Below are 24,219 nucleotides of genomic sequence, written 5' to 3'. Positions count from 1 at the left end.
GGGGGTGTTGAGGGGTGGAAAGGGAGAGAAATAAATTTTTAAAAAGTAATTACTTATTTTTTAAAAATCCACAGGGGAGCAGTTGAGCGCCTGCTTCCCACATGCCTCCTAAAAATATCAGTAACAACGTGCACACGCAGACGCACACATGCAGCTAGCTAAGTAAATGCGGCACGACGTCCACAGGGGATCTAAGCAAAGGACGCGTGGGAACTCTTCGTAGGAGTCTTTTTTGGGTAACTTCTTATTGTGACAATTTCAAATCTGCAGAAACCGTAGGTACTATTCTTATGCATTTTCTCTACGTTTTAAATCTTTCAAAATTTTTTGACACCCTGTAGCTGGCTGACTCAACCACCCGCGCTCTCCGCCGACGGCTGGAAATTCCGCAGGTGTCCTCCCCGCCGCCGATCCTCGCGGCCGAGGGGCACCTCGGGAGCCGTGGGCGCTGCCAGCGGCCGGAGGACTGGGGGTCTCCCACGGCGCCAAACAGCCCCACATCCCCCTGGACTTCGGGACCCCCGACAGGCCGCTCATGGGTGTCAGAGCCGCTTGTGACCATCCGAGCCTCGATTTTCCCCACAACACGGGGCATCGGGCGTGGGGTAGCGGGTGCACCTTGAACCTCAAGAAACCGCCGTGCAAACTGACAGCTTTCATTTCGCGTCGCTCAGACTTCAGCAAGGGCTGTCCGCGGTTTCGGAAAATTCCAGCGGTGGGTCTGAGCTGCAGCCTTGGTACACGGAGGCCTTGTCTTTACGTGTTGGAGTTCGGGGACGTTATTACGGGTTTTCTGTCACTTTCCGTCTGTCCTTATCACGGTTGGGGCATCATTTTTTTTCTTCTTTATCTATTCCTCCCTCCCCCAGACAGTTCTCTCGTCTCTGCTCACTGTTGGCTCGCCTTCTCCAGGAGGCACCAGGAACCAAACCCGGGACCTCCCACGAGAGGGGCGCCCGACGGCCCGAGCAACGTCCATGCGGCGGGGGCGGCGTCTGCTCGTCTCCTTTAGGAGGCGCGGAGACACGAACCCGGGGCCTCCCGTGTGGTAGGCGGGCGCCCAACTGCTTGAGCCACATCCGCTTCCCTGGGGCATCGTTTTGATTTGGGGGAGAGATGCGTGTGCAGGTAGATTTTATGCGTCCAGCCATTTCAGGAGTGTCGAGTCAGAATCCCCTAAGGAGCGGCGAGTCCCACGGGACAAGCTGGAGACGCCCCAGGCTTGGAGAGCACAGCAGGCAGGGACCTGACCCACGGTCTCTGATTCCGCGGGCCTGGGAGAGGGCCTGAGAACCTGCATTTCCGACACGTTCCCGACGCTGCTGACGATGCTGGTTTAAGCCAATACGGTACGCCGCCTTCTCCCGAATGAGGGCAGCTGGCCATTTCAGGCCAGGGGACGTGGAGAGAAGGACGTTAGAGGGCCTCTGAGAAAGGGTCCCTCTCTCTTAAAAGGAGAGCCAAGGAAGGAAGGGTCTTCTCTTTTTCCAGTGGATGTTGTCGGGTCCACACGTGACACCCGGTGACGCGGCTGCCATTTTGTGACCACGAGGGGAGCTGAGCCAACGTGCCGAGGAAGATGTCGGGTCTTCAGAGACACTGGCCACCGAGTCAACCCACCCTGGCCCCCTACCTCGGGCCACACCGTAACGGCCTTGCTTTCCAGGGAAACGCTGTGTCGTGGAGAAAACCCACCTCAGCCTCCCCCAGCGCCCCGGCCAGCGGGTAAGAGCCGCCCCCGGGAGAGCCTGAGCCAGCGGCCACCCCAGTCGCCTTACCGACGGGCACGCAGGTTTGTGCTCCATCCCCCAGCTGGGCGGCGGGCTTCTCCTGGGCGGGCGGCTGCTGCTGTCGTGAGCAGGAAGGCACACATTTTAAAAACTACGATGAGAGGCGGACCACGGGGGCCCGGGAGGAGGCGCTTCCATCACGGAATTGTCAGGCGGAGTCCGGACGGCAACACGGAGGCGGGAGCAAGGGCGCCACGGCCTCACTTCAAATCCTGGTCCCCGCGCGGCGCGAGCGCCGCCTCTACCAACAGAGCCCAGTGTTGTTTGTTTATTTTATTTCTCTCTCCTTCACCCCCGCCCGTTGTCTGCTCTCCGTGTCCCTTTGCTGCGTGTTCTTCTGTGTCCGCTTGCATTATCCTGTGGCACCGGGAATCTGTGTCTTTGTTGTGTCATCTTGCTGTGTCAGCTCTCCGTGTGGGCGGCGCCACTCCTGGGCAGGCTGCACTTTCTTTTGCGCAAGGAGTGCGCCCCGTAAGGAGAGCCGCCCAGCGCCAAAGAAAGTGCAGCCTGCCCAGGAGTGGCGCCGCCCACACGGAGAGCTGACACAGCACGATGACGCAACAAAAAGAAACACTGATTCCCCGTGCCACTGACAAGAATACAAGTGGGCAAAGAACACATAGCAAATGGACACAGAGAGCAGACAACGGGGGTGGGGGGGGGAAGGGGAGAGAAATAAACAAAAAACAAAATCCTTAAAAAAAAAAACACCGTGTCTGGCCGCTCCGCACACGAGGTGCGGGTGTTCTCTCCGTGCTCAGCCTCTCCGAGTCAGGTTTTAGGAAACTGGCGGCAAAAGGCCCCCAGGGGCCACAACCGCTGAGCGCACGGGTTTCCGGCAGTCCCCTGACCTTGCAGGGCTCAGCGTCCGTCTACGAAGCGGTGGAAACCTCGTAAACGGGGACCGTCGCGGATTTCGTGGGCAGTCCACGCGGTCTCGTGGGCCGCTCTGGCTGCCGGAGCAGCTCGCGCAACGCCTGCCTCTCCAGACGGCCCCCGGGGCAGGCAGGTCCCGAGGCGGCCCCTCCGGGGCCCGGGCAGCACCGCTCCCGCTTTTCCAGCTCGGGGCCGCGGCCCCCTCCGTCCGCGAAGCCCCCGGGGCGTCTCCTCAGGCCCTGACCTCCCGCCTCCTCTCCGAGGACGACGCGGTGACGCTGGGCTCCGGGGAACGCAGTCGCCGCTCCGCCTCCGGGTTCCCAACGGACCCCAAAACTGCAGAGTCCCTTCACCACGGAAGGTTCCGGGGATCCTGGCACGTGCGTGTCCCCGGGGCGCCGAGACCCAGCCAGCCACACAGAGGCAATCGCTGCGGGTGCTCGGCGCCGCGGTTTCCCCACCCGCAGGACGGGGTGGCGTCCCCGCGTGCAGACCTGGTTCCCACTGGTCCATGGGCCTCGTCCCTGGAAAGCACCCTCGCGGCACCCGCGCTCCGGGGACGTGTCGGAACTCCACGGCCCTCCCGCTGCAGCCAGCGGGGTCCAGGGCCCCCCGGCCTGCCCGTCCCGCGGCTCCATGCCCTGCCGGCCCGGGCGCCGTCCTCTGTCCTCAGCCTGTGCCACAGGTCCACCTCCACCGGCCCGAGAGGTCCCTCTGAAACTCCAGGCTGCAGCTCGCTCTCCGCAGCGCTAACGCCGGGAGCCAGACGCCGCGCGGCGGGGCAGCCTCGGCCGCCTGCACGTGACGGGCGCAGAGGTCCAGCGGCGCCATCGGCCCCGACGCGCCAGCAGGTCCCCGGCCTTCGCGCCAGCCCAGCGCAGCAGACGGGCTGGCCCTGTCAAGGCTGCCCAGCACAGACTGGAGAGGAAGGCCTGTCTTCCAAGGCACTGCCACGCAATCCTCCGACCGTGGCTCTCGATGCTCCGCCCCTCTAGGGACACACCCCAGCTGGCTCCCTGCCCCAGGGCCCTTGCACCTGCTGTGCCTGAACGCTCTTCCCGCCGTCACCCACCGTCTGGGGCCTCCCGAAGCAGCCCTTCGCCCGCCTCGGCTAAAGGACTGAGGTCACCCGGCTTTAATTTTCGCAAAGCGCTCACCAGTAGCCGCTGTTTTCCTGTGTATTTGTTCTCTGGTTTACTCGCTGTCCCCGGGATTATTTCCCCAGGTCTGACGTCGCAGCAAACAGGCTCTCCAGCTCTGGAGGCCGGAAGCCCCACACCCGCAGGGCAGGGACCCTGCCCCCTCCCCTCCTGGAGCCCCCCTCCAGCCTGGGGGGCCTCGGCCCGCGCGTGGCCGCCGCACCGGCTTCCCGGGGTTGTTGGTTTTGGGGCCACCGCACCCCAGCACGGCCACATCTCGGTGAGTCGCGTCTGCAAAGCCCGTCTCCAAACGAGGGCACGTCCAGCGCCTCTGTGCTCGCGGCGTCACCTGCGCCAGGCCGGGTGGGCACACATCGGCCACTCGCCACGTGGAGGGGCACGTCACGATTCTGGAACCAGCCGCGCCCTGACGCCCGCCCCTGCGGATCCGCAGGCTGTGCCCGCGAAGCCCCCCCGCCAGAGCGCGCCTCCTGCGGATCATTCTCAGGGACGTTTGGGCAAGCCTGGGGGCCAGCTGCCAGGCGGAGGGAAGGGCGAGGGTCAAGCTACACCGGCGCGGGCGTCCACAGCGGCACGTCCACCACGCGCACAGGGGCCACACTCCACATTTCTAACAGTGCCCCGGTGAGCGGGTGCCCCGGGCCGCCCTAGGCAGGGTGGGGGTCCTGGGCTGTCCTAGGAGGGGTGGGGGTCCCGGGCTGTCCTAGGCCGGGTGGGGTCCTGGGCTGTCCTAGGAGGGGTGGGGGTCCCCGGCCGCCCTAGGAGAGGTGGGGTTCCGGGCCGTCCTAGGAGGGGTGGGGTCCTGGGCTGTCCTAGGAGGGGTGGGGTCCCGGGCTGTCCTAGGCCGGGGGAGGGGGGATCCTGGGCTGTCCTAGGCCAGGGGGTTCCTGGGCTGCCCTAGGCTGGGTAGGGGGGTCCCGGGTTGCCGTAGGTGGCCTGGGGGTCAGAGGCCACCCGAGGAGGCTCTTGGCACTCAGCTGACCACGTTGTCGGGCACAGGTCAGGGGTCAGGGCGAGGGTCCTTCTAGAGACATAACCGAGCACCCCACAACCAGCCCCAACCACAAAGGGTGCGAGGGGGCGGCCCTCGGTCCCTTTGGGCTGGACACAGCGCCCCGGGGACGGGGGGGGGGGGGGCAGCCCGATGGACACGGCGCCCGAAGGGGCGGGCCGGGCTGGGAGTGGAGGGCGCGGCCTCAGACCCGTTTATCCCCAGGGGGGCCCAGGGGGGCCCAGGCCGTCCTTCCTCCAGCTTCGCGGGGGTGAAAAGGCTCAGCGAGAAAGACGAGGGGGTTTCTAAAAAGCACCGTCCCTCTGCGTCCCCCCTCAGGCAGCAGGTCCGGGGGTCCGGGATCCGGGCTCCCCCCCACAGCCAGAGTGGGGGCGGCGTGCTGCACCTGCGCATGCGTGCCCCCCTCCCACCTGCCGCCTCTCCCCGCCCCTCCCCACGTGACGCCGTGGGAACCCGGGCCCGGAGCCTCTGCGGGTGGGGGCGGCCGCGGAGCGCCGGCTGGAGGTGGGGGTCCCGGGCGGTGGGGAGAGGCGGGGGGGCGGGTGAAGAGGGGAGCCCCGGCTTCGGAGTCTGGGGGGCGCGGAGGGAGGGGCGCCCCGGCCCGCGGGTGGCGGGTGGGCGCGGGCGGGGGCGCGGCGCCGGGCGGCGCACTCACCCGCACGATGTAGGAGACCCCGGGCCCCAGGACCTTGGCGTCGGGGTGCAGCCAGCCGTGCGCCGGCTTGTGGATGAAGCTGTCCTTGCGCGCCCACTCGTCCGCGGCGGCGTCGGGGGGCCCGGCCGCCCCCCGCGCGCCCCGCGGCCCCCCGCGCCCCCGCGGCCCGGCAGCGGCTGAGCGCGGGCAGGGGGCAGGGCGCGGCGCAGCGCGGCTCGCAGGCGCCCAGGACGGCGGCCGCCAGCGCGGGGACGCCCCCCGCCCCCGCCGGCTCGGGCTGGGGGTCGGCGCCCCCCGCGGCCCCCGCCGGCTCCCGCGCCGCCGCCGCCGGCCCGCGGCCCAGGAAGCCGGCGGGGGCGGCGAACTTCCACTGCGGCATGCGCGGCAGCAGCGCGCAGAAGGTGGTGGGCGCCTCGGGCTCGGGGGGCGCGGGGGGCGCCGGGGGCGCGCGCCCGCCCGGACCCTGCGTCATGGCCGCGGCCGCCGACCGACCGGACCCGGCGCTGCCCGCCGACCAGCCGCCCGCTCGCGCCCGCCGCCTCCCCGCCCCGGCCCGGTGATGTCATCGCCCAGCCCAGCGCGCAGCCGCGGGGGGCTGCGCCCCTGGGACCCCGGCCCTCCGCTCCGCGGCGGCTGGGGAAACTGAGGCCCGCCGGCGGCACCGCGCTGGCCGCGATCCGGCAGCCGGGAAGGGAGCGACGCTCGAACCCAAGACCCGCCCGCCGCCCCCCGCCCGCCGCCCGGGTTCTGTAGGGCAGGGCTGGGAGGCTTGGACACCCTCTCCGTCCTCCCCCTTGGGCTGATGGAGAAACTGAGGCCTGGGCGGGGGCGAAGGCGCGGGTCAGCAGAGGAGAAGGCCAGACCCTCGCGGCCGCCCCTGCCCCCTTCTTCCAGCCTACAATACCAGGAGAGCGAGCCCCGTTTCATTTCCTGAAGGGGAAACTGAGGCCCGGGGGCGGGCGTGCCGAGTCACCGCCGAGGCCAGGCTAAGCCCGGACCCTCCGGCCGCCCCGCCGGGGCCTGTTTCCAGGCTGAGGCCCGAGAAGCGAGCTGGGGCGGGGGTCGCCCGAGGCCCGGCGCTCCGTTTCCGGGGACCCTGGCCCACCGCAGCTCCCTGAACCCCTGGGCCTCAGCGCCCCCCCCCCCCCCCGCCCTCCCGGTGGCTCCCCCCCACAGGAGCGGGCGCCGCCCCCGGTCCCCGCGGACCCCTCCCCCTCCAGGCAGGGCTGGCTGCCGGGAACAAAGGGAGGGCGGCGCCGGGCGGAGCGCGGGTCGATGCCGCGGGGGAGCCCAGGCCGGGCGGGCCGGAGCCCCTGCGGGGGCTGGGAGGCGAGGCGCGGGCCCACGCGTGTTCAGTTAGGGGAGCGGCAGTCGGGGGTGGGGGTGGGGGTGTCAGGGGTCCAGGAGTGTGCGTGTGACAGGTGTAGGGGTGTGTGCGTGTGTGATGGATCCAGGGTGTGTATAACAGATCCAGGGGTGTGTGTGCGTGTGTGACTGATTCAGGAGAGGTTTGCAGCAGGTCCTGGTGTGTGTATGTGTGTGAGGGGTCCAGGGGAGTGTGCGTGTGTGACGGATCCAGGGTATGTGTGCGTGTGTAAGGGATCCAGGGGTGTTTGTGTGCATGTGTCGCAGATCCAGGGTGTGTCTAACAGGCCTAGGGAGTGTGTGTGCGTGTGTAAGGGGTCCAGGGTGTGCGTGTGTAACAGATCCGGGATGTGTATGACGTGTGTAACAGATCCGGGGTGTGTATAACGTGTGTAACAGATCCGGGATGTGTATGATGGATCCGGGGGTATGTACGTGTGTAACGGGCCCGCGGCATGCCTGCGAGTATGTATACAGGGTCGGGGTGTCGGTCTGTCTGACAGCTGCCTCAGGTCCCTCCAGCGCCACCTCCTCCAGGGAGGCCCCCCCCGCAGCCTCTGTCCCTCCCAGCCCCTGGGTGAGGGTCTCACTGGGTGAGGGTCTCATTGGGTGACCCCTCCCCGGCACACAGAGGCTCAGGGACAGGCCGCCAGCCTTCGTGTTTCCTTCTCGTCCCTGGTCAGTGCAGTGTGGTGGCTGGGAAGAGCGCAGGCTCCGTCCCAAATCCTGGGGTCCGCCGGACTTGGGGTCGAGTCCCGCGGTAGGTGCCTCCCAGCATGCCCTCGGACAAGTGTCCCATCTCCGGGCAGCTCTGTTGCCCCTGGAAACACCACCCACCTCTTCATCAACAGCTCAATGCAGCTCTTAGAACAGACCAACTCCTATACATCCTTCAAAATCCAGGAGGCCTCCTGCGCCCCGGGTCCCCCCTCAGGCGCTCTCCAGACCCCCCTGGGCCACAGCGCCGGGCCTGGTTCTGGAGCGCAGCGCCCTGTCTCCTTCCCGTGCAGTCAGCATGCGCGGTGCGCTGGGTGCCAAGGACGGGTTTATTGTCGGGGCCTCTGGAGGGTGGCCAGAAGGACCGCACGGGCGGCCGCGCCTCTGCGAGAAGCAGGACGAGCCCCGCGCGGCCGAAACCGGAGCTGTGCGGGGACCGGGGACGAGGTCGAGAGCCAGGTGACAGGAAGCCGCGCGGCCAGCGCGGGACCGGGCTCCCTCTCCCGCCTGGCGCGCCCGGGAGAGGCCTGAGAGAAGGAACTGGGGCGCGGGAAGGGGCTCTCGGGCGCCGGGGTCACGGCCCCCGGGGCTGGGCGGAGGGGGGGGCTGCGGGCCGGGCCCTCGCAGTCAGGGCGCAGCGGTGGCGCGCCTGGAGGGGCGGGCGCCCATGCTGTAGGCGGGGGCGCGCACCCTGGTCACGGTGACCCCCTCCGGGCTGTGGGCGCCCGGGCCGGGGGTCCCGTCCAGGGGGCGCGGCGGGCGGGGCCGGCCCAGCATGGAGAAGGCGGGCCGGCGCCGCCGGTAGGCGTTGGGGTCCGGGCTCTCGTACTGGCCGGGGCCGGGCATCTCGGCGGGGTCCTGCGGGGGGCGGGCAGGGGGCGCGCGGCCCCCCACCGTGTAGCTGGGGCTGCTGGGCTTGGTGAAGAGCTGGGACCCCCAGAGCGGCGGCAGGGTGTAGGCGTTGGGCGCGGGCCCCGAGGTGTCGGGGGGCTGCGGGCGGGGCCGGGGGCCCAGGCTGAAGGCGGGGGGCGTCCGCTGGCGCACGGGGGGCGCCTTCTCCGGGCTGTAGGCGCCAGGCCCCGGCGTCACCTCCAGACCTGCGGGCATGGGGCAGGAGGGTGGACGGTCCTCGCCCGCCCAGCCCTGTCCAGCCTCGGGCCCTCGCTCTCCCGCCCCCACCCACCTCGGGACAGCCCGAAGCCGCTCCTCCCCTCCCCCCACCCCGGGGAAGAGCCGGGACTCCCGCCCCACGTCGCCCCTCCCCGGGACACGACCAGGCAGAGGCTGAGGGGCCGCCCTGCGACGGACGCCGCCGCCCTCTGGGCTCACGGAAAGCGCGGGCGTGGCTGACCTCCGACCCCAGCAGGCCGTTTCTGTGCTGAGTGCACGGCGGGGTGGGTGAGAGAACGGGAGGACGGGCAGATGGGTGATGGATGGATGGATGGAGGGACGGGTGGATGGGTGGATGGAGGCAGGGATCAGACAGAGGAATGGATGGATGGAGGGATGGGTGGACAGGTGGATGGGTGGGTAGAGGGATGGAGGGATAGGTGGATGGGTGGATGGATGAACAAGCAGACAGATGGATGGGCGGGTGGGTAGGTTGATGGATGGATGGAAGGATGGATGGGTGGATGGATGAACAAGCAGACGGATGGATGGATGGATGGGTGGGTGGGTGGGTAGGTTGATGGATGGATGGATGGATGGGTGGATGGATGAATGGAAAGATGGATATATGGACCGGTGTGTAGGTGGGTGGATGGATGGGGAATTGTATACATAGGTGGGGGTGGCTGGATGGATGGGGGAGTAGATAGATGGGTGGGTGGATGGATGGGTGAGTTGATGGATGGATGGACGAGCAGATGGAGGGATGGACAGATGGGTGGATGGATAGATGGACCGGTGTGTTGGTGGTGGGTGGGTTAATGGATGGATGGATGGACAGACGGAGAGATGGGTGGACGGACAGATATATGGACTAGTGTGTAGGTAGGTGGATGGATGGGGGAGTAGATGGGTGGGTGGGTGGATGGATGGATGGATGGACGGAGGGATGGATGGGTGGATGGGGAGTGGGTTGATGGATGGACGAGCAGACAGATGGACAGATGGGTGGATGGGTGGGTGGTTTGATGGGTGGATGGATAGATGGACAGACGATAGATGGGTGGATAGACGGGCCAGTGTGTAGGTGGGTGGATGGTGGCTGGATTGGCAGGTGGACGAATGGGTGGGTGGTTGGGTGGTTGGGTGGATGGGTGGATGGGTGGATGGATGGATGGATGGACAGACGGATATATGGACCGGTGTGTAGGTGGGTGGGGTGGATGGGGAATTGTATAGATGGGTGGGGGGTGGGTTGATGGATTGGGGAGTAGATAGATGGGTGGGTGGATGGACGGACAGAGAGAGGGATGGATGGGTGGATGGGGTGGGTTGGTTGGTGGATGGGGAATTGTGTAGATGGGCGGGGGTGGGTTGATGGGTGGGTGGTGGTGGGTGGATGAGTGGGTGGATGGGGTGGGTGGGTCCATGGTGGATGGGTAAAGGGGTCAATGGGTGGATCGGTTGCTGGAAGGACGAACGAGCATGGGTGGGTGGGTCATAGATGGACAGGTGGGAAGTGGGTGCAGTTGTGAATAGAGAGACGAACGGATGGACGTTTCGGTGGGCGATGGGCGAGAAGGTGGCGATAGGCCAGAGGAGAGGGTAGGTGCGTGGACCAGGCCGTCCGTCAGGCGCGGGCGGTGAGACGAGCCCTCTGGTGCCTCGGAGGGGCCTTCTGAGCTCGCCACAAGCCCCGCCGTGCCCTGCTGTCTCCCGTCGCCGAGGACGGGCCCCAGCGGCCGTGCAGCACCACGTGTGCACATGGGGTCGTCCTTGGCCGCCCCCCACTCATTCGGGTTCTCTCGGGACCCCCGTGGGCATCTGAGTCTGTAGCCCCTTTCAAGGACACTGACGTTCCAGGGCCCCTGGGGTGGGAGCCGGCAGAGCCCGAGACCCTGCGCGGGCGGGGTGGGCGCAGGCGGCCAGTGCAGCTACTCACCCCGGCACCGGCCGCGGCCCTGCATGGAGTAGGCGGGGGTGCAGCTGCGGCCAAAGCGGGTCACTTTCGGGTCCAGGAAGTAGACAGGCCCGGGGCTGGCGTCCTGAGGAGGCTCTGGGGAAGAAGCGGGCGGGAGGGCGGGGCCCACCCCCGGACCCCCGGGCCCCCGCCCCCATGGGCCCCGGCGCCGCGTGGCGCAGAGCGGGGCCAGGCCTCCCCTGGCTGGGGGCTCGGGCGCCGGCTCCCGCGGTCAAGGCGGGTGCTGCCCCCCGGTTTGCTGGAGCTCTGTGGGAAGCGGGGGCTGGGCCGTGGGCAAGCGGGCGGGGGCTGGAGAGCCGGCCCCTCGCAGAGCCCCAGCCTCGGTGTCCCGGCGCTGGGGAGCCGGGGAGGCTGCGCGGGGAGCAGGCGGGCGGCCCCGGGCACAAGGCGCAGCGGGAGACGCCCTGCACCGCCGCCCTCTGCGGCCCCGTGGAAACAGGGCAGGTTTGCCGCGGAGGGGGTGGCCGCGCGGGGCCACCCCGACCCCGGCAACTGCCGAAGGCGAGCACCTCCTCCCGGCCTGCAGTGTCCATGCCGCGTGCACTGACCCCCTTCTCTCCCGGCCTGCAGTGTCCACACTCATGTGCACTGACCCCCTTCTCTCCCGGCCTGCAGTGTCCACGCCGCGTGCACTGACCCCCTTCTCTCCCGGCCTGCAGTGTCCACGCTCATGTGCACTGACCCCCTTCTCTCCCGGCCTGCAGTGTCCACGCTGCGTGCACTTACCCACTTCTCTCCCGGGCTGGAGTGTCCACTGACCCACTTCTCTTCCTGGCCTGCAGTGTCCATGCTGCGTGCACTGACTTACTTCATTCCCAGCCTGCAGTGTCCACACTGTGTGCACTGACCCCCTTCTCTCCCAACCTGTGGTGTCCACGTCGTGTGGCCTGACCCCCTTCTCTCCCGGCTTGCAGTGTCCACACTGTGTGCACTATCCGCTTCTCTCCTGGCCTGCAGTGTCCACGCTGTGTGCACTGACCCCCTTCTCTCCCGGCCTGCAGTGTCCACGCCGCATGCACTGACCCCCTTCTCTCCCGGCCTGCAGTGTCCACACTCATGTGCACTGACCCCCTTCTCTCCTGGCCTGCAGTGTCCACGCTGCGTGCACTGACCCACTTCTCTCCCGGGCTGGAGTGTCCACTGACCCACTTCTCTTCCTGGCCTGCAGTGTCCATGCTGCGTGCACTGACTTACTTCATTCCCAGCCTGCAGTGTCCACACTGTGTGCACTGACCCCCTTCTCTCCCAACCTGTGGTGTCCACGTCGTGTGGCCTGACCCCCTTCTCTCCCGGCTTGCAGTGTCCACACTGTGTGCACTATCCGCTTCTCTCCTGGCCTGCAGTGTCCACGCTGTGTGCACTGACCCCCTTCTCTCCCGGCCTGCAGTGTCCACGCCGCATGCACTGACCCCCTTCTCTCCCGGCCTGCAGTGTCCACACTCATGTGCACTGACCCCCTTCTCTCCTGGCCTGCAGTGTCCACGCTGCGTGCACTGACCCACTTCTCTCCCGGGCTGGAGTGTCCACTGACCCACTTCTCTTCCTGGCCTGCAGTGTCCATGCTGCGTGCACTGACTTACTTCATTCCCAGCCTGCAGTGTCCACACTGTGTGCACTGACCCCCTTCTCTCCCAACCTGTGGTGTCCACGTCGTGTGGCCTGACCCCCTTCTCTCCCGGCCTGCAGTGTCCATGCCCCGTGCACTGACCCACTTCTCTCCTGGCCTGCAGTGTCCACACTGTGTGCACTGACCCACTTCTCTCCCGGCCTGCAGTGTCCACACTGTGTGCACTGACCCCCTTCTCTCCCGGCCTGCAGTGTCCACGCTGTGTGCGCTGACCTCCTTCTCTCCCGGCCTGCAGTGTCCACGCCGCATGCACTGACCCACTTCTCTCCCGGCCTGCAGTGTCCACGCCGCGTGCACTGACCCCCTTCTCTCCCGGCCTGCAGTGTCCACGCTGCGTGCGCTGACCCCCTTCTCTCCCAGCCTGCAGTGTCCACACTCATGTGCACTGACCCCCTTCTCTCCCGGCCTGCAGTGTCCACACTGTGTGCGCTGACCCCCTTCTCTCCCGGCCTGCAGTGTCCACACCGCGTGCACTGACCCACTTTTATGCCGGCCTGCAGTGTCCACGCTGCGTGCACTGACCCACTTCTCTCCTGGCCTGCAGTGTCCACACTGTGCACCACCCGCTTCTCTCTCGCCTCGCAGGAGCCCCCACGATGGGGCCACTGTTACTACCTCGTCGTTCGTGGGTGGAAACCGAGGCTCACAGAGTTGACCCAGGAAGCACTCTCAACCTCGCCCGCCCCTCACCTTCCGGCCTCTTCTCCGGCCCCTGCCCAGCCCTGGCACCGTGCCCTGATCCGTAAACGCCTCCCAGACTCATGCCATGCCACCCTCGAGGCCTCTGCCTACACTGCAGGCTCTTCCTGAGTTCCCTCCTCTCCTGTGGGCTCCACCGAACTCCTATGCATTCTGCAAAGCCTGGAGTCCATGCCCCTCCACCAGAAACCTCCTGGGCTTGACTCCCAGGATGTGTCCAGTGACCTGGGCTGACCCTTCGAGCCGCCCCGTGAGCTAGAGCCCCCTTTCTTAGCCTCTGCAGCAGGGTCCACGCCCCCTCCCCGTGACCCCCCGCCCCCACCCGAGGCCGCCGCCCTGCCTCTTGAGTGAGCTCAGGGCCTTCCAGAGGGGGAATGGAGACTGGGCTCTCCTCTCAAGGGCCACATGTATTGAGCACCTGCTGTGTACCAGCACCGCCTCGGCGTCTTTTAAAGGCATTTAGCCCTCACTTCCTCACTTCCCATAAGGAGTGTTCCCAGTGGAGAAACCGAGGCTCGGAGTGGCCAGGAAACACCCAGTGTCCAGTGCCAAGGAGTTTGCGAAGCCAGATGGCACGCACGGTCTGAGCCGCCCCATGCCGCTGCTTCTCCCTCCGTTCCCTTACCACCAAGGAAACAGGCCCAGAGAGGGACAGCAGCGGGCCCAAGGTCACACAGCAAGGCTATCGTGCGCTGCCCGAGCCCGGCTCCCCACATCCCGCCGTGCTGCAGACCTGGTGGGATGTTGGGGCTCGGGCCCGGCCCCCCGCTGCCCGCCTGCCCCCCACCTTACCCCTGCTGGGTCTCCTGGGCAGCGAGAAGGCGGGGCCAGCCACCCTGGTGCGGTCGTGGTCGACGTAGCCCACAGTGGACGGCAGGACGTACAAGCCCGGCCCTGAGCCTGCGACCGAGGCCCCGGGTCACGGCCCGAGGCTGGCCGCCGCGCAGTGGGGGAGCAGCCCCGGCTCAGCCCCCAGCCCCCGCCCCAGCTCCCACCTGCCGCCGGGGCGGGGGCAGAGTGAGTGACACAGGCATTGTGAGCCAGGTGTGAGTCACAGAGGGCAGGGGCCGCCTCGCCTTGGGGCTCAGGCAGGGAAACTGAGGCCGGGGGCAAGGGATGTGCTGTCACGGGGGGAAACTGAGGCACAGGGACATGGTGTCACAGGCAGGGAAACTGAGGAACAGGGGCACGGTGTCACAGCAGGGAAACTGAGGCACAGGGCGTGGTGTCACAGGCAGGGAAACTGAGGAACAGGGGCACGGTGTCACAGCAGGGAAACTGAGGCACAGGGCGTGGTGTCACAGCAGGGAAACTGAGGCACAGGGCGTGGTGTCACAGCAGGGAAACTGAGGCACAGGACGTGGTGTCACAGCAGGGAAACTGAGGCACAGGGATGCGCTGTCACAGGCAGGGAAACTGAGGCAAGGGACATGCTGTCATAAACAGGGAAACTGAGACTCAGGGGCATGATGTCACAGGCAGGGAAACTGAGGCCCAGAGGCAAGGGACGTGCTGTCGTGGGGGAAACTGAGGCCCTGGGACACGCTGTCACAGATGGGGAAACTGAGGCCCTCGCTGTCACACATGTATGTCAGGGGCCTCCAGAGGAATGTCAGTGGCGAAAGGTCAGGAGGGGCCCCTGAGCTGGCCCCGAGCCTCTGTTGTGGGTGGGGAAACTGAGGCACGGCAAGGGCCTGCTGAGCTCCCCCAGGCAGCGTCCCCTTGGGCAGTCAGCATGAGTCCCTCCTCGCGGCTTCTCAGAGGCCGCCGTGCCTGCCAAACGTGCCCCCCGGACCCCACCGGGCACGGGAAGGGCCGGCAGAGACCTGCACCCACGCCCTGCCCGGGGGCAGACCAGAGGCTCGGGGAAAACGGGGCAGGGACGCGGCCAGGGCCCCCGTGCCCCCCTCCCGGAACATTCCAGAAGCCCCGGCCAGGGCGGAAGTGGAGATGGGAGGCGCCTTCCGGGGCAAGGAGCCAGCAGGACCCCCTGCCCACGAACACCCCCCGCCCGTGGACGCCCCAACCTTTGGCTGCCCCCCGCCCGTGGACGCCCTCTGCCCGTGGACACTCCCACCTGTGGCTGCCCCCGCCCGTGGACACCCCCTGCCCGTGGACACCCCCCACCCATGGACGCCCCCCACCTGTGGCTGCCCCCGCCCGCGGCCCCCGTACCGTTCTCCAGGGCAGCTGCCCGGCAGGCCTTCCTCAGGCCTGTCTCGGGAATCAGCCCTGGGTGCCCCGGCGGCCCAGGCTCGCTGTGGTCAGCCGGGGGGGCGGGGCCGCAGCTGAGGGTCCCCATGGCGTCCAGGCGCAGGGCTGCGGGAGCGCAGGACTCGGCACCGCTGCTGTCCTCGCCGCTGCGGCGCCCGCTGCCTGCGCTGCCCCGGGCTCCGGCCGTGCCCTGGCAGAGCCCTGCCTCTCCACACCCTCCCGCGGCCGCACAGATGGCCCCTTGTCCCCCGCCAGGGAGCCCTGGGGCCTGGCCCAGCCGGGCCGGTCAGCCGGACGCTGGCCTGGAAGCGGAGCCAGCGCTGAGCGTCGGCCAGGTGGCTCGACGGCCCAGGCGGATCCGGTGTCGGACAGCTGCCCCGGGGAGCCTCAGACACGACACGAGGGCCTGGTGGCCCCGTTTCCCAACTGGGGAAACCGAGGCACGGGAGGCGAAGTCCAAGGTCACACAGCAAGCTCACGGCTCTGGGAGCCTGGGCCGGAAGTGCTCGTCCATTCACCCAGCAAGCACTCATTGAGCACCTACTGTATACCAGGCCCCGTTTGGGGCTGTGGGGATGCAGCAGGGAACAAACAGACAAGGAACTGGGGACAGAAAAGAGGCACCAACGGCCGCCAATGAGCTTATCCTGTCAGACGAGGGGGCAGACGCCAGGCTGGGGCAGAAGAGGCTGCCCTGGGAAGCAGATGTGGCTCGGGCAGTTGGGCGCCCGCCTACCACACGGGAGATCCTGGGTTCAGTTCCCCGTGCCTCCTAAAGAAGAGGAGCAAGACAGCAAGCTGATGCAACGAGATGACGCGACAAGGAGACAGACACAACGAGCAGACACAAGCAAGAGGTGGCTCAAGGGATTAGGCGCCTCCCTCCCACATGGGAGGTCCGGGGTTCCGTTCCAGTGCCTCCCAAAAAGATGAGCAGACCCAGAGAGCAGACAACGAGCGGACAGCGAGCGCAAACAATGGGGGGGGAGGTGTAAATGAATGAATGAATACATTGTGCTGAGAGGTGGGATTCAGCGGAGACTGAAGAGGGAGAGGGAGGGAGCCAGGTGGACTTTGGGAGAAGAGCATGCCAGAAGCGGGGGGGCCGGGCCGAGGCCCTGCGCAGGGCGGCTGACCTGCACCCTTGGGGAGGCCGCCCCCGAGCCCCCGAGGAGGGGGCAGGCCCAGGCTGGCTCCCTGCTGTGCGCTCACGTGTTGCCGGCAGCCAGGGGGCCCGGGGCTGCAGCGGGGGCGGGGGAGCGCGGGGGCCGCGGGGCACGCGGGAGCCCTGGGGGCGCGGGGAAGGGGCGGCCGCGGTGCTCGCGCGCGCCCTCTGGCGGCGGGAAGGGGGAAAGCAGCGCGGGCTGTGCCGGGGGGCCGGGGGGCGGCGGGGGCGGCCCGCGCCTGCTCTGCGTCGGAGCCCGCGGACGTGAGGCGGGGGCTGAGAACTCAGGCGGCCTTGGCCCCCCCCTGGGAAGGACGGGGCTGCGCTCGCTGGGGTGGGGAGTGGTCGGGGCAGGTCTGGGGGCCTGAAAGCGCTCAGCTCCGGACGTGGGGGCTTGAGAGGCGATCCCGGGGCGCGGAGCCCAGTGGCGCCCAGGGTGTCCAGCTCGGGAGTCCTGCCGCTCCGCTTGTTGGCGACGTTCCCCGGGGGGAGGGTCTCTGGGGGCCGCTTCCTCCCTCCCTGTGGGAGGGTGGTCGTTTAGAGCAAGAGCAGAGGGGAGCGCAGCGTAGACTAGATGTGCGCTGTCATCCGCGCGGTGCCGCCGTGCTCCGGAAGGCGCTCGCCAAATGCGTGGATGTGCCACGCCATGGGGGGCTTGTCGATGGAGGAGTGGGGGGGCTTCCTACCTATATATTTTTTTTAAGATTTATTTTATTTATTTCTATCCCCTTCCCCCCATTGTCTGCTCTCTGTGTCCATTCACTGTGTGTTCTTTTGTGTCCTCTTGCATTGTCAGGTGGCACCGGGAACCTGTGTCTCTTTGTTGCATCATCTTGCTGTGTCAGCTCTCCGTGTGGGCGGCGCCATTCCCGGACAGGCTGTGCTTTCTTTCGCGCTGGGCGGCTCTCCTTACGGGGTGCACTCCTTGCACGTGGGGCTCCCCTACACGGGGGACACCCCTGCGTGGCAGGGCACTCCTTGCGCGCATCAACACTGCACATGGGCCAGCTCCACACGGGTCAAGGAGGCCGGGGTTTGAACCCGGGACCCTCCACATGGTAGGCGGTGTCCATTCGCTGTGTGTTCTTCTGTGTCTGTTGTAGTCCCATTAAGTGGCTCCAGGAACCCATCCTGGGACCTTCCAGAGTGGGAGAGAGGCGATCACTCTCTTGCGCCACCTCAGCTCCCTGTTCTGCTACATCTTCTTATTTTCTCTCCTCTGTGTCTCTTGTTGTGTCATCTTGCTGTGCCAGCTCTCCGTGTCGGCCAGCACTCCTGCGCGGGGCAGCTTTCCCGCATGGGTCAGCTCACACACAGGCAGCTCGCCCTCACCAGGCAGCCCTGGGCATTGAATCCTGGACCTCCTATATGGGAGCCCAATTTCTTGAGCCACATCCTTTTCCTGTTCCTGTATTTTTTAATGTAATATCTTGTGTGATCTATGTATCTTTTTTTAAAAAGGAAAAAAAAATAGACAGAAAGAGTAGACAGCGAGTGCAAACGAGGAGGGCAGGAATAAATAAATCTTTAAATAAATAAAACTGCATTATTTATAATATATGTGTTGTTTAGGTAAAACCACTTAGGACTATCTAAAAGATACACGCTCAACTGTTAACAGTGGTTACTTCTGGGGAGGAAGATGGGATTTGGGGCAAAAAAGGATGTAAATCCTTTCCCTTTTAATTCTAGATAAAAATGAACAGTCCTTGTTTGATTTTTTTTTGCAAGGACCACACGCCTTCCTTTCATCGTTTACTGAAAGATGACAGACGCATGGGTCAGTGGAGGCCCGGCTGCTGGGCGATGCTCTCTGGCTTGGAGGCTGGTGTCCGCCCGAGCCCCTCGCAGCCTCGGGGGTCCCCAGTTCTCCTTCCCAGCTGCTCTCGCCCACGTCCAGCCCAGGAAGCTGCTTCGAGGAGGAGCAGTGGCAGGCCCCCTCTCCCTTGGGCCCCTCCTCTAAGCCCCCACCTGGTCTAGGAAATCACATTTACTAAGAGCCTGCTCTGTGTCTGGCCCTGCCTGGGCACTCTAGGAACCCTGAGGGGTTCAGACGGAGACCCCAGCCCTCAAGGACAGAGCAGTGTGATCAGGGGCTGGACAGACGGAAGGACAGGGGCTAGGAGAGCCCGTGGGGGAGGCAAGGTCTCCCCTGGAGGGGCCTTGGAAAAGCCTTCCTGCAGAAGGGGCTTCTAAGTGGGCTTTGCAGGATGCATAGGAGTTCGCTAGGCAGAAAAAGGACGATGTTTTAGTTACCTGGTGATTAAAACAAATACGAAACAGAGGGATGGCTTGACAGCAGGGATTTATTGATTCATAGTTTTGAGACTAGGAGGAGTCCAAATTTGAGGTGTCCACAAAGCAAAGCTTTCTCCCCAAAAACCGTGGTGGTCTAGGGCCAGCGGCCGGTGACCCTTGACCTTGGCTTTCCCCCTTGGCCGGCAGGTTTTTCTCTTCAGGTCAGCTGACTTCCAGCCTCTGGCCGCTCCAGGCTTCTCCTTCCACGTCCACTGTCCTGTGGGGCTCGGTCCCCGGAGACCCAGGCCCACCCCTAAAGGCCTCATGCCATGGGGTCAGGAGTCCGGGGTCAGGAGTCCGGCACCAGGCCACCAGGCCGAGGCAGAGGCGACAGCTGGGCGGGGCGGGGGCCGGGAGGGGCCCGGGAGGGGGGTCGGCTGTGCTGCGGGACAGGGGCGCGCCCCGCCCTCCGCTGGGAAGCGCAGGCGGCGCGACCCCGCGCACCCGGGACCCCGCCGCACTTCTCAGCTGCCCGGGCCCCCTGGCACCCGAAGGACTCCCCGGAGCCCCTTCCCAGCGCTCTCCGCCCCTGGGGCGCACGCCCCGTCGAGGCCGCCCCCGTGTCCCTGACCTTCAAGCGCCCCCGCGCGCACCCTCGAGCCCGAGGCGCCCCACTGCCCCCGTCGCCCCCGTCGCCCCCGCGCTGGACGGAAGCGCCGGGCCAGGGGGTCCCCGACGGGGCGACACGAGGCCCGCCGGGTGGGGTGAGCGGAGCCGCGGGGCACTCGTGGCGGGGAATTCCGCGTCGTGCGGAGACGGCAAGACCCCGTGCGAGCAGCGCTGCGCGCACCCGCGCGCCTCCGGCGGCCGCGCACGCATCTGCTGGGCGCACGGCCGCGCGTGGAGCCTGGCAGTGCCGCGGCTTTCCACGCGCGTCCCGCCGAACCTCCTGCAGCCAGCGGGGCAGCGGGGTGCTCAGGGGTCGAGGCAGGTGGGGGCGCGGGGGCGTGGGCGTTTACCCCCGGGAGGTGGGAGCCACGGAGGCTGCGGGCAGAGGGGGCGGCCCGAGTGGGTTCCCTGAGGTCCCCTGACCCTGCGGTGGGAGGCGGAGGGGGCCCCGCGCGCTCGGGCCAAGGGGGCGGCTGCGATGGTTCTGGATCGGTGCTGCCCGCAGGCGCGGGGCGGCGGGGCCCGGGCCTCCTGCGGAGCTGGCCTCACGGAGGCCTGTCCACGCCTCCGGTTTCCTGTCCGCGCCCCCACCCGCCAGGGCAGGCGCCTCCCGGGGCTGCGTCCGCGGCGTGGCCCGCCCTGGAGGCCGGGTGCTCGCGGCGCCGCTGCACCCCGCGCTGCCCTCCCCAGGGAGCGCGCCTTTGTCCTCGGAGCGGCGGCCAGTCCCCTGACTCAGCCTCACGCGCTCGGGGACAAGGAGGCCTTGTTCCTTCCCGCCGCCCCCCCCCCCCCAGCGTCCACGTGGGGCGAGCGCGGCCCCAAGCCCTCGCCGGCCCGTCCTGCGCCGAGGACACGAGGCTGGCGGGGAACGAGGGTCCCGGCCCCAGGCCCCCCGGCGGGCCCTCCGCTCTGATCTCCCTGCTTTTCTGGAACACTCCGGGCCTCGGTGACCGCCCCTCCTCCTGATAAACTTGCTCCCGACGCCTGCGGGGCGGGGCTCGAGCTGTCCCGACCCTCTCCCTGTGCAGGAGCTGTCCAGCTGGCTGCCCCCGCGCCCCCGCGCCCCCCGCGCCTCGCCTCTTACTTAGGGTGCGCCCGCTGACACCGCGTCGTTTTCCGCCCCCGCGCCTCTCGCTCCGGTTCCAGGACCTTGGCGAGCGGGTCAGCACCACGAGGCGGCCGCGGGAGACACGGGAGGGGCGCAGTTGAGCGCGCAGCGAAGCCCGGGGCCGGGACGCAGCGCCCCCCAAGCCGGCTCAGCTGCCCGTTTATTTGGCTCCACGTCTGTGGACTCGCCCCCCAAACGTAAGCGTCTCGGGCAGGGGGCTGTCCACCCTCCTGCTTGACAGAGAGTTGGCACTCAGTGACGTTTGTGGAATTAATGAAGGCCCTCGTCCTTAGCAGCTTGCGGACTCGAACCCGGGGCCCCCAACAGGACAGAATCCAGCACCTGCAGGCCACTCCGGCGCTGCGACCTCCAGGGGGCTCCCCAGTCATGAGAATAAAACACCGGGGTTCCCCAGCAGTGAGACCTGGTGCCTGGCAATGGGGCCCACCCCCTGGCGCCAGCCTTCCAACCCTGGCGACAGGACGCCCGGCCCTAGCAACTGGAGGTGCCCTGGAGACAGGACGCCGGGCCCTAGCAACTGGAGGTGCCCTGGCAACACGACGCCCGGCTCTAGCAACTGGAGGTGCCCTGGAGACAGGACGCCGGGCCCTAGCAACTGGAGGTGCCCTGGCGACAGGACGCCCGGCGCTAGCAACTGGAGGTGCCCTGGCGACACGACGCCCGGCCCTAGCAACTGGAGGTGCCCTGGAGACAGGACGCCGGGCCCTAGCAACTGGAGGTGCCCTGGCGACACGACGCCCGGCCCTAGCAACTGGAGGTGCCCTGGCGACAGGACGCCCGGCCCTAGCAACTGGAGGTGCCCTGGCGACAGGACGCCCGGCCCTAGCAACTGGAGGTGCCCTGGAGACAGGACGCCCGGCCCTAGCAACTGGAGGTGCCCTGGCGACACGACGCCGGGCCCTAGCAACTGGAGGTGCCCTGGAACAGGACGCCGGGCCCTAGCAACTGGAGGTGCCCTGGTGACACGACGCCCGGCCCTAGCAACTGGAGGTGCCCTGGCGACACGACGCCGGGCCCTAGCAACTGGAGGTGCCCTGGCGACAGGACGCCCGGCCCTAGCAACTGGAGGTGCCCTGGAACAGGACGCCGGGCCCCAGCAACTGGAGGTGCCCTGGAGACAGGACGCCCGGCCCTAGCAACTGGAGGTGCCCTGGCGACAGGACGCCCGGCCCTAGCAACTGGAGGTGCCCCGGCGACAAACGCCGGGCTCTAGCAACTGGAGGTGCCCTGGCGACAGGACGCCCGGCCCTAGCAACTGGAGGTGCCCTGGAGACAGGACGCCGGGCCCTAGCAACTGGAAGTGCCCTGGAGACAGGATGCCCGGCCCCTAGCAACTGGAGGTGCCCTGGCGACAGGATGCCCGGCCCCTAGCAACTGGAGGTGCCCTGGAGACAGGACGCCGGGCCACCTAGCAACTGGAGGTGCCCTGGCGACAGGACGCCCGGCCCTAGCAACTGGAGGTGCCCTGGCGACAGGATGCCCGGCCCCTAGCAACTGGAGGTGCCCTGGCGACACGACGCCCGGCCCTAGCAACTGGAGGTGCCCTGGCGACACGACGCCCGGCCCTAGCAACTGGAGGTGCCCTGGCGACACGACGCCGGGCCCTAGCAACTGGAGGTGCCCTGGTGACAGGACGCCCGGCCCTAGCAACTGGAGGTGCCCTGGCGACAGGACGCCGGGCCCTAGCAACTGGAGGTGCCCTGGCGACACGATGCCGGGCCCTAGCAACTGGAGGTGCCCTGGAGACAGGACGCCGGGCCCTAGCAACTGGAGGTGCCCTGGCGACACGACGCCCGGCCCTAGCAACTGGAGGTGCCCTGGCGACAGGACGCCGGGCCCTAGCAACTGGAGGTGCCCTGGCGACCCGATGCCGGGCCCTAGCAACTGGAGGTGCCCTGGCGACACGATGCCGGGCCCTAGCAACTGGAGGTGCCCTGGCGACAGGACGCCCGGCCCCTAGCAACTGGAGGTGCCCTGGCGACAGGACGCCCGGCCCTAGCAACTGGAGGTGCCCTGGCGACAGGACGCCCGGCCCCAGCAACTGGAGGTGCCCTGGCGACAGGACGCCCGGCCCTAGCAACTGGAGGTGCCCTGGAGACAGGACGCCCGGCCCTAGCAACTGGAGGTGCCCTGGAGACAGGACGCCGGGCCCTAGCAACTGGAGGTGCCCTGGCGACAGGACGCCGGGCCCTAGCAACTGGAGGTGCCATGGTGACAGGACGCTGGGCCCTAGCAACTGGAGGTGCCCTGGCGACACGATGCCGGGCCCCAGCAACTGGAGGTGCCATGGAACAGGACGCCCGGTCCCTAGCAACTGGAGGTGCCCTGGAGACAGGACGCCGGGCCCTAGCAACTGGAGGTGCCCTGGAGACAGGACGCCGGGCCCTAGCAACTGGAGGTGCCCTGGAGACAGGACGCCCGGCCCTAGCAACTGGAGGTGCCCTGGAGACAGGACGCCGGGCCCTAGCAACTGGAGGTGCCCTGGAGACAGGACGCCGGGCCCTAGCAACTGGAGGTGCCATGGTGACAGGACGCCGGGCCCTAGCAACTGGAGGTGCCCTGGCGACACGATGCCGGGCCCCAGCAACTGGAGGTGCCCTGGAGACAGGACGCCCGGCCCCTAGCAACTGGAGGTGCCCTGGAGACAGGACGCCGGGCCCTAACAACTGGAGGTGCCCTGGAGACAGGACGCCGGGCCCTAGCAACTGGAGGTGCCCTGGAGACAGGACGTCGGGCCCTAGCAAATGGAGGTGCCCTGGAGACAGGACGCCGGGCCCTAGCAACTGGAGGTGCCCTGGAGACAGGACGCCGGGCCCCTAGCAACTGGAGGTGCCCTGGCGACAGGACGCCCGGCCCTAGCAACTGGAGGTGCCCTGGCGACAGGACGCCCGGCCCTAGCAACTGGAGGTGCCCTGGAGACAGGACGCCGGGCCCTAGCAACTGGAGGTGCCATGGTGACAGGACGCCGGGCCCTAGCAACTGGAGGTGCCCTGGAGACAGGACGCCGGGCCCTAGCAACTGGAGGTGCCCTGGCGACAGGACGCCCGGCCCTAGCAACTGGAGGTGCCCTGGAGACAGGACGCCGGGCCCTAGCAACTGGAGGTGCCCTGGCGACACGATGCCGGGCCCTAGCAACTGGAGGTGCCCTGGAACAGGACGCCCGGCCCCTAGCAACTGGAGGTGCCCTGGCGACAGGACGCCCGGCCCCTAGCAACTGGAGGTGCCCTGGCGACACAACGCCGGGCACTAGCAACTGGAGGTGCCCTGGCGACACGACGCCCGGGCCCTAGCATCTGGAGGTGCCCTGGCGACACGACGCCGGGCCCTAGCAACTGGAGGTGCCCTGGAGACAGGACGCCCGGCCCCTAGCAACTGGAGGTGCCCTGGCGACACGACGCCGGGCCCTAGCAACTGGAGGTGCCCTGGCGACACGATGCCGGGCCCTAGCAACTGGAGGTGCCCTGGCGACACGACGCCCGGGCCCTAGCAACTGGAGGTGCCCTGGCGACACGACGCCGGGCCCTAGCAACTGGAGGTGCCCTGGCGACACGATGCCCGGCCCTAGCAACTGGAGGTGCCCTGGCAACACGACGCCGGGCCCTAGCAACTGGAGGTGCCCTGGAACAGGACGCCCGGCCCCTAGCAACTGGAGGTGCCCTGGCGACACGACGCCGGGCCCTAGCAACTGGAGGTGCCCTGGCGACACGACGCCCGGCCCCTAGCAACTGGAGGTGCCCTGGCGACAGGACGCCCGGCCCTAGCAACTGGAGGTGCCCTGGAGACAGGACGCCGGGCCCTAGCAACTGGAGGTG

The 24,219-nt window shown here is 67.6% G+C and overlaps 2 protein-coding genes across 2 annotated transcripts in view; both read right to left on the bottom strand.

Moving 5' to 3' along the window:
• SHC2 (SHC adaptor protein 2) overlaps positions 1–5,965 on the bottom strand; it is a 32,247-nt gene extending 26,282 nt beyond the window's left edge. The window contains 2 exon segments of the mRNA XM_058281114.1: positions 5,494–5,637; positions 5,639–5,965. Coding sequence (XP_058137097.1) covers positions 5,494–5,637; positions 5,639–5,965 — 471 coding nt within the window.
• Positions 5,966–8,182: 2,217 nt separating this feature from the next.
• Positions 8,183–13,899, bottom strand: CIMAP1D (CIMAP1 family member D). Its single transcript, XM_058282291.2, has 3 exons — positions 13,785–13,899; positions 10,628–10,741; positions 8,183–8,672 (listed from the first exon to the last, which is right to left on the bottom strand). The coding sequence occupies exons 2-3, from the start codon at positions 10,650–10,652 to the stop codon at positions 8,203–8,205; spliced, it is 495 nt and encodes a 164-aa protein (XP_058138274.2). The 5' UTR covers positions 10,653–10,741; positions 13,785–13,899; the 3' UTR covers positions 8,183–8,202.
• Between the last annotated feature and the right edge of the window lie 10,320 nt (positions 13,900–24,219).

Source organism: Dasypus novemcinctus, chromosome 19 (genome assembly GCF_030445035.2).
Source record: "Dasypus novemcinctus isolate mDasNov1 chromosome 19, mDasNov1.1.hap2, whole genome shotgun sequence".
In the NCBI taxonomy this organism is placed as follows: Eukaryota; Metazoa; Chordata; class Mammalia; order Cingulata; family Dasypodidae; genus Dasypus; species Dasypus novemcinctus.
This window is presented reverse-complemented; position numbering and strand designations above follow the sequence as displayed.